Source organism: Nerophis lumbriciformis, linkage group LG04 (assembly GCF_033978685.3).
Source record: "Nerophis lumbriciformis linkage group LG04, RoL_Nlum_v2.1, whole genome shotgun sequence".
Taxonomy (NCBI): Eukaryota; Metazoa; Chordata; class Actinopteri; order Syngnathiformes; family Syngnathidae; genus Nerophis; species Nerophis lumbriciformis.
Window position 1 is genome coordinate 40,277,529 of NC_084551.2, and position 9,992 is coordinate 40,287,520.

A 9,992-nucleotide genomic window follows, 5' to 3' on the forward strand; every position below is an offset into this window, starting at 1 on the left:
AACTTTTTTTTTTAAGAGCAAAAAAGTCCTACACTCCCTGAAATGTTATTTTAATGATCTTCTGTTGCTGGACAAATCAATACTTAGTTTAGGTCATTTTGTCCTTTATTGGACAAAGGACCATATTTGGTCATTTGAATAAAAATGGAGCCCACACTTATAATTATAATAGAGGACAGTCTTGCATATTCTCTAAGCCAGGGATTCTCAAACTGTGGTACACATACCAAACACCAAGTAATCACTTATTAAAATATTCAAACACAGTGTTACTGTTGAAACAGTGTGTAACGTTACAGTGGCCAAAAATAAAGATAGCTTTTTGTGTTAGAAAAACAATATTTTTTATGAGCAACCCTTTTAATGATCTTCTGTTGCTGGACAAATCAATGCTTAGTTTAGGTCATTTTGTCCTTTATTGGACAAAGAACCATATTTGGTCATTTGAGTAAAAATGGAGCCCACACTTATAATTATAATAGAGGACAGTCTTGCATATTCTCTAAGCCAGTGATTCTCAAACTTTGGTACACATACCAAATGCCAAGTAATCACTTATTAAAATAGTCAAACACAGTGTTACTGTTCAAACAGTGTGTAACATTACAGTTGCCAAAAATATACTTGTTGAATAAAAACTCTGCCTTGTTTTAATGAACATTTAATGAATATTTTGTCCTCATATCACGCTAAAATCAATAAGTCGCATTGGAAAAGGGGAAAAAACCATTATACCACATTAACAATTTTGTATATAAGCATTAAGAAATAAGTCATATATTTTGTAGGGGAAAAAAATCATCTGAGATTTATTTTTTTTCAAAGTCAAACTTTTTAAAAAAATCTAATTTTGAAAGATGTTTTTTTTAATTTTTTTCAAGAAAAAATGAATGAAGTCTGCCTCGTTTAATGAATACTTTGGCCTACTGCGCTACTGTATTTTAATGTTGGTCATTATGGTGGCACTTGCAGAGCCAAGTGTTTTCTGAGGTGGTACTTGGTAGAAAAAAGTTGGAGAACCACTGCTCTAATTGACTAGTTTATGGATTATTATGACGGTCGTTAGTAGAGATGCAGTGATTAGGAACATTTCCTTAAATGCCCCAAATTTCAGGGTAAAAAGTGACATCCACGGAAATATCATATGTACATAAATGTGTGACGCGTGAAAGCCTCCCCTCGTCGTTGCTGAACTTCTTGACCTCCACTGGCGCCTTGGTTTCCTCTCTCTAAAGCCCCCCAACACAAGCTCCTCTCTCTGGGGGAGCACTTAACTCTGCGCCTCATCGACCAGCCCACCACGGCGCTGCGCTCTGCGCTGGTGTCTCAGTGCCACCTCGCTAGCGCACACAAGCGCACCGCCAGAGCAACCAGGCCATCGACCACTGCAGAGTGGCCCGCGTAGAAAGGCGGCCATCGATTCCCCCCTCGCTACCGGGGCGAGTTAGTAAGTAAGAGGTCTGAAAGGCACGTTGAAAGGAGGGCTGGAGTGAGCGACAAACAAAAGAGCCACATAAACAAACAATAAATAGGCTTCACATAATGGATATCTCAAAGTGGTCCCGGCCGCGGCCTCCCTGCAGGGCCCGGGTGTGTGTATGTCAGTGTGTGTGTGTGTGTGTGTGTGTGTGTGTGTTGTGGGTGTACACCCTGTGCTCAGCAGAATGACTTAGTGTCACATTAAGCCCCGTTCGGGTGCCGCTGGAGTTGCTATGGGCAGCAGTGTGTTTGTGTGCATGCGCGCGTGTGCCTCTAATCTCATTTGGCGGCTCACAGGGCCGAATAATCAGCTAATTGTCGAGCACTTTTGTCTTTGCTCGTGTCTGCAATCGTAGCGAGCATGAGTGTGTGTGTGTGTGTGTGTGTGCAAGTGAACGTCTCTATGTATCCATTGTGTGCAGCGGGCTTATTAGGTTAGGCTGTGTATTGATCTGTAGTGAGTGAGACAAGTTAAAGCCTGTTAAGAACTTAAGCCATACAGGCTAATGAGGTGCAATTCAATAGAAGAAGACGTTGCAATTGCTCTTTCTGCTCAACAAGCCAATGGTGGCTGCAGAAGGAACGGAATATTCGCTGGAAATTTGCAAAAAATGTTCATACCGATTTGTCGACTGGAAATGTACTGGAAATTCGGGGTCGTTCATACAGGCTCTACATCAGGGGTGTCAAATACATTTTAGATCGGGGGCCACATGGAGAAAAATCTACTCCCAAGTGGGCCGGCCTGGTAAAATCACCGCACGATAACTTAAAAATAAAGACAACTTCAGATTGTTTTCTTTGTTTAAAAATAGAACAAGCACAAATGTAGAAATCGTAATGTTGTTGGGGTTTTTTTTTACACTTACATGTTGCGGTTAATAATTTATTTATTGCTTTTTATATTTTCCGAATAAATTATGTGATAATGTTCATCAGTCAACTCATTGTTGTTCATTTTCAATTTATCCAGATATTTTTTTTTTATCAAAGTCAAATTCCATCCATCCATCCATCTTCTTCCGCTTATCCGAGGTCGGGTCGCGGGGGCAGCAGCCTAAGCAGGGAAGCCCAGACTTTCCTCTCCCCAGCCACTTCGTCCAGCTCTTCCCGGGGGATCCCGAGGCGTTCCCAGGCCAGCCGGGAGACATAGTCTTCCCAACGTGTCCTGGGTCTTCCCCGTGGCCTCCTACCGGTCGGACGTACCCTAAACACCTCCCTAGGGAGGCGTTTGGGTGGCATCCTGACCAGATGCCCTAACCACCTCATCTGGCTCCTCTCGATGTGGAGGAGCAGCGGCTTTACTTTGATTTTCTCCCTGACATAGCTTCTCACCCTATCTCTAAGGGAGAGACCCGCCACCCAGCGGAGGAAACTAATTTCGGCCGCTTGTACTCGTGATCTTGTCCTTTCGGTCATAACCCAAAGCTCATGACCATAGGTGAGGATGGGAACGTAGATCGACCGGTAAATTGAGAGCTTTGCCTTCCGGCTCAGCTCCTTCTTCACCACAACGGATCGATACAGCGTCCGCATTACTGAAGATGCCGCACCGATCCGCCTGTCGATCTCACGATCCACTCTTCCCCCACTCGTGAACAAGACTCCTAGGTACTTGAACTCCTCCACTTGGGGAAGGGTCTCCTCCCCGACCCGGAGATGGCACTCCACCCTTTTCCGGGCGAGAACCATGGACTCGGACTTGGAGGTGCTGATTCTCATCCCAGTCGCTTCACACTCGGCTGCGAACCGATCCAGTGAGAGCTGAAGATCTTGGCCAGATGAAGCCATCAGGACCACATCATCTGCAAAAAGCAGAGACCTAATCTTGCAACCACCAAACCGGATCCCCTCAACGCCTTGACTGCGCCTAGAAATTCTGTCCATAAAAGTTATGAACAGAATCGGTGACAAAGGGCAGCCTTGGCGGAGTCCAACCCTCACTGGAAACGTGTCCGACTTACTGCCAGCAATGCGGACCAAGCTCTGACACTGATCATACAGGGAGCGGACCGCCACAATCAGACAGTCCGATACCCCATACTCTCTGAGCACTCCCCACAGGACTTCCCGAGGGACACGGTCAAAATCAAATTACAGGATGTTATTTATGTAGTGTGATCATTTTCCTCAACTGATGTACTAACATCATGTGGTTTATTTTGTACATATATAGCATCATCTTCAAAGAAACAAATAATTGCTATTGGCACATCCAGTGGACACATTTACAACATCTGTCTATTCATTCAAAGATTTCAGGTAAATTTTTATACTTAGCAAACTCATCCCCCGGGCCGGATAAATCCTGTTCGCGAGCCTGATCTGGCCCTCGGGCCGTACGTTCGACACCCCTGCTCTACATGGATGTGGATTTGGACCAATTGGGCAGTTTCAATTGGAAGTAGCCGTTTTTCGTCATTTTTTTATACAAACTCTATAATGTTCATTTAGATCAGGGGTCGGCAAGCCAAACTGCTGAAAAAGCCATATTGGCCCAAAAATACAAAATAAAATATGTCTGCAGCTGCAAAAAAATACAAGTCTTATATAAGTGTTATAATGAAGGCAACACATGATGTAAGTGTCTATATTAGCCTCCTATAAAAATGACAAAGTGTCGCAGGCTGACGCAAATCTTTGTTCACAGAAATGTTGACATTTTAATATTTATTCTACACATTTTTACAACATTGGAAAACATTAGTACAACTTCTCAGAGGGTGAGATAACTCCTGGAAATGTCCAGAGGTGGGTAGTAACGCGCTACATTTACTCCGTTACATCTACTTGAGTAACTTTTGGGATAAATTGTACTTCTAAGAGTAGTTTTAATGCAACATACTTTTACTTTTACTTGAGTATATTTATAGAGAAGAAACGCTACTTTTACTCCGCTACTTTTATCTACATTCAGCTCGCTACTCGCTACTAATTTTGATCGATCTGTTAATGCACGCTTTGTTTGTTTTGGTCTGTCAGACAGACCTTCATAGTGCCTGCGTTTCAACAAATACAGTCACTGGTGACGTTCACTCCGTTCCACCAATCAGATGCAGTCACTAGTGACGTTGGACCAATCAAACAGAGCCAGGGGTCACATGACCTGACTTAAACAAGTTGAAAAACTTATTGGGGTGTTACCAATTAGTGGTCAATTGTACGGAATATATACTGTACTGTGCAATCTACTAATACAAGTTCCAATCAATCAATCAAAAGTGAGAAGGAAAAAAGACCATTTTTTATTTCAACCGTGCACCCCGTCAAAAGCCTAAAGACTGACTGCACAGTTCCTGTCTTCACAATAAAAGTGCCGCTCCATCGCGCCTGCGCTTTCAAAATAAGAGTCTCTGAAAGCCTGCGCAAACAAGCTAGCAAGCTACGGAGTTTGCCGCCAATGTATTTCTTGTAAAGTGTACAAAAACGAATATGGAAGCTGGACATGTGGTGTTAGACAGAAAGGAGGAACTTTTTTTCTCCTCCATTTGAAAACGTGGACGTTTGTCATCACTACTGTCTGATTCCAATCAATGCAAGTCATCAGAATCAGGTAATACACCAACTTATATTCTTGTCTTCATGAAAGAAAGGATTCTATATGTGTTAAACATGCATGTATATTCATTAAAACACTATTAACATGTAAACAAAAACGGCAAAAAAAAACAAAAAAAAATTATATACTGTATATATCAATGTATGTATATATATATATATATATATATATATATATATATATATATATATATATATATATATATATATATATATATGTGTGTGTGTGTATATATATATATATATATATATGTATATATGTGTGTGTGTGTATATATATATATATATATATGATATGTGTGTGTATGTTACTCATCAGTTACTCAGTACTTGAGTAGTTTTTTTACAACATACTTTTTACTTTTACTCAAGTAAATATTTGGGTGACTACTCCTTACTTTTACTTGAGTAATAAATCTCTAAAGTAACAGTACTCTTACTTGAGTACAATTTCTGGCTACTCTACCCACCTCTGGAAATGTCTGTCTTAGAATGGCCAAAGGTATAGATGTGTGTGTGTCCAAGTTAAAGGAAACGGCAGGCTGTCTTCGTCTAATGAATTTATGACAATCTTTGCAAGCTAGGTAATGTTTGCTGGGGTCTGGAACAACATGGCGCACAAACAACTATCAGAAATGCAGCCAATATTACATACAGATAATTTGTCATGAGACAAAGAAACAAGGCATAATGATGCAATATGTTCGTACAGCTAGTCTAAATAGCATGTTAGCATCGATTAGCTTGCATTCATGCAGTGACCAAATATGCCTGATTAGCACTCTACAAAGTCAATAACATCAACAAAGCTCACCTTTGTGCATTCACGCACAGTATAAAATGTTTGGTGGACAAAATGAGACGAAGAAGGAGTGGCATAAAACACGTCTTTCTGTGGCAGCGTTGGAGAAAGTTGTGTGTGTAAACAAACTACGGTGAGTTCAAGTACCGCCAAAATTAGTAAGACAAAACGGTGCTTGCCATATACTCTCATCAGTGAAGCATGTATAATATAAAGAGTGGGATTTCTGACAATTAAGAATGTTTGTGTCATGATTGTCCTCCTACAGAAACTATATTAAAACAAAAAATATTATTTTTCCCTCATCTTTTTCCATTTTCACACATTTTTGAAAAATCCCTCAGGGACCTACTAGGACGCCGCTTATATATATATTTCTTATATATATATAAGAAATACTTAAATTTCAGTGAATTCTAGCTTTAAATATACTCCTCCTCCCCCCCCCCCAATCTCCCGAATTTGGAGGTCTCAATGTTGGCAAGTATGCACGAGAGCCAACAAGGACTACTTTCAGACAAATGATCATCCAGAACCTTACATTTTTGAGCCTGAATATAAGGAGGATGATCTATGAGTTTTAGAAGCTGATTGAGAAACAGATCCAGCTATAGTGAAACACTAAACCGTCACGTAGCAGTAATGTTAAATGTTTAACGTTTCATCAACAAAAAAACAACTAAAACCGTGACTTACAATGACGGATGGGATGGTTGTATCATTCAGCACAGGACGTGTGCTCCCTGTTTGGCTAGTAAATTCAGTATGATCACCACCCCTTAGATAAAAAATGCTGGCAGCAAACAAGCAACTTGACAGATCTTCTTAGGGATGTCATTGTGTCCGAGTTTAGAGCCAGGAGCCACTGATTCAATCGGCTTGGGTTTTTAAGCTGCTTGCGTGTAGAATATCTAACTTTTTTTTAGCTCAAAAGCGATTCAGCAGCAGCAACTCCAGTAGCTATCATTACCTCCCTGCTCTTGATGGCAGCCTGAGGCATGTAAGCAAGGCGCTGTGTCACTACGCCAGAAAAGTAGTTCCTCTGTGTTAGCTCCAACATAAACAATGTTGTTATTACTTGGTTAATGTGCAAGTCACGTAATGATAACCGTGCTATTGTTGACGGGTTTTTTGGGATGTTTTTAGAGGGCTTCTTAGGCAAAAAAGTATAACTTCCATTTACCTGCTTTGTTAGCCGCATCGTGCTAGCAGTTTTTTTTACTATATATTTTATTTCAAGCATTTTTTTTTAATTCTTGAGATATTTCAAAAAAAAAATATATATATATATACTTTTTATTTGTTGATCTTTTTAAGTCCATATTTTTTCAAGAAAAAAAAGTTATTCTTTGAAGAAGTCTTTTTTTTTTTTCAAGATAATTTTAATGAAATATAAAGTCATATTGTTGAGATTTATATATTTATTTTTTTTACGAAATTTGTTTTGGTAGAGTAAAAATATTTATTAAATTAGTTATTAGCAAATAAAGTCATAGTTTTAGAGCAAAAAGTCCTCCTCCCCCTGAAATTTGTGATTGGAACCCTGTTTATAACATCCAGAAAAGTAGTTCCTATGTGTTGTTTTCTACAATAACAATGTCGCTATAACTTACTTGGTTATTATGCAGGTCACAGCATGTAAATAAAGCATTGTTGGTGGTTTTTGAGGGTTTTATTAGTGAAATAGGAGAATCCCCATTACCTGCCTCTTGCTGTCAGTTTTTTTTTTACAATTCAGAATTCACAGAAAAAGGAAAGACATCTGTGTTCTTGTCTCACATAAGGATTGTGGATGATGGATTAAATTCCAGAACAAAAATGCAGTTTTTATTTTAAGTGTTTTTAAAAACAAATTTAAATGCAGAAACAGTGGGGTAATTTACACAGACTATAATAAAATAAATATATATTTTGAGTAGTGATGAAGAAATACAACACAAATAAGATAATAGGAGCAAAAAAAATATATATATATATACACCTTCTATTGAAAGCTTAGCTAGTTTTAATGTGGATACATGAGAGTTAAGAAGAAGTTGTGAAATTACAGCCTTGTCATTATTACCATTTTTGTAAAGGTATGTGACGTGCTTGAAATCTTGTTTTTGCTGCAGGATGTTCTTTTTTTACAACCACGATATCATGTGAATTCCCTCACATTTGTTGTTTATTCTAATGAATGCGTGTGTTTCTTATCAATTGTTTGCCATTTGCTGAATAATTCTCTGTCCTCCACAGAGCAAGTCCCTGGCCTGAAAGATTCCAAGCGTGTGGAGGAGCTTCAGAACAAAGTGAGCTGCTGTCTCAGAGACCACCTGGGCTGTGGACCCTCATCGTCGTCAAAGGCGGCGCCCGCCCTGAGTCGTATTCTGGGCTTAAGGGCGGAGCTGCGTTCCCAGAGGACTCAGGGCCTTCAGAGGATCTTCTACCTGAAGCTGGAGGACCTGGTGCCACCCCCGCCTTTGATTGACAGGTTTCTGGACACCGTTCCTTACTAATGGCGGACGGGTGGCGAGGACAGACTCACTTTGCTATGTGATGCCAACAGGACGAGCATGTAAAGAGACACAGAAAAAATGCTTTGCCACCTCTGACTTTTTGCTGTGTGGCAGTCCTGTTTAGATGTACACTGGCCTGCTTCTCTTGCGGGCGGACATTTTTTAGAGTCATGACAGGAGCATTGCATACACATGTCAGCGTCGACACATTTCAATAACGCAGGAAGCGAGTTGTTTGATTCCAAGTGCAATTTTTGACTGCTTTCTTATCTTAGGAAGCTTAAGGAGTGGTTTCATTTCAAACTCTAAATGATTTGCCTGACATTGTCAGTCTAGCTGTGGAAGAGAGAAGAAAGAATGCTTTAGAAGAGAAAACTGGTGCACTAACGATTGATGACTGCTCACTCAAACTTGAACAGCTTTTTTTTTTATTTTGCTAATTTTTATGGCGCCTGGCCTATGCTCCTGAGAACCAGCGTCCACTGCAGTGGACATTTATTTATATTTTTTTGCAAAACAGATTTTTTATTGTAAGTTTGACTAAAGAAATAGAGCAAAAATAAATGTCCTCTGCAGAGGACGCTGGTTCTCAAGAGGATATTGAGATCGTAGGAGACAGAAAGAGGCTTGTGAAGCACTTACACCCTGCAAAAGGCTAGAAGCACCGACACACACCCACAGGGCAGGGTGCTCGACAACATAGATCCACGGGCCAAACATTCCGCAGTCTTTTTCTAGTTCTGTTGTGTGTGTGTGTGTGTGTGTGTGTGTGTGTGTGTGTGTGTGTGTGTGTGTGTGTGTGTGTGTGTGTGTGTGTGTGTGTGTTAGAGAAGCCAGCATCTTCTGCATGGTGTGTTTTAAAGCGGTCAAAGACCAGCTCGCCTCATGTGTCTCAAACCCCCTACAAAAAAAAAAAAACCCTCACACACTCACGACAGCGGTGATATTTAAAAAGAAAAAAGAAAAAAAAAGAAAAAGAAAAAAAGCAAATTCTATAGATATATAAATATATAAATATATAAAAACTAATATTTTGAAGTGTTTTTAGCTTTTTTTAAATATTGTGGTACGACTTGTGCATTGTTTTCAAAAAGAAGAGAAACAAAAAAAAAAACGGAGAAAAAGTTGCTGTTTTTTTCTTTTTTTAATGTCCTTTTTTGGTTTGAGTTTCCTGTTCGACTTTTTCATTCTCTTTTGGTTCACTGGATTTTCTGTTCAGCACTTTGAAATCATAAACTAGTTCTGATTATTCTGGCTCCTGTCTTGTTTTTATTATCTTACTTGACCTCAACGCAATTCATTGAAGGTGTTTCATGACACCCTTCTCTTTTTTAAAATCACATTGGAGAAATAAAATACTCCATAATACATTCCACATTTAGCGGCCTTCTCCCTGACCACGCCTACTCTGTTTTGATTGGTCAATTGGTCAAGCCTCAGGGCAGCATAAAGACACGCACTCTTGAAGCGGCTACATGCAAGTAATTGTCAGCTAACAGTTCAGAAATATTGGATATATGGATGTATGGATATGGTTATGATTTATTTGTTTCAGACATGTCAACAAATTACAAAACCCAAAACCAGTGAAGTTGGCACGTTGTGTAAATCGTAAATAAAAACAGAATGCAATGATTTGTAAATCATTTTCAACC

At 39.6% G+C, this 9,992-nt stretch overlaps 1 protein-coding gene across 2 annotated transcripts in view; it reads left to right on the forward strand.

Moving 5' to 3' along the window:
• Nucleotides 1–9,551, forward strand: part of nr4a3 (nuclear receptor subfamily 4, group A, member 3) — a 57,925-nt gene extending 48,374 nt beyond the window's left edge. For both annotated transcript variants that reach the window (XM_061954912.1, XM_061954921.1), the window contains one exon: nt 8,078–9,551. In XM_061954912.1, the coding sequence (XP_061810896.1) occupies nt 8,078–8,337 (260 nt within the window). In that variant the 3' untranslated portion in view covers nt 8,338–9,551. The remainder of the gene's footprint in view (nt 1–8,077) is intronic.
• Nucleotides 9,552–9,992: the final 441 nt, after the last annotated feature.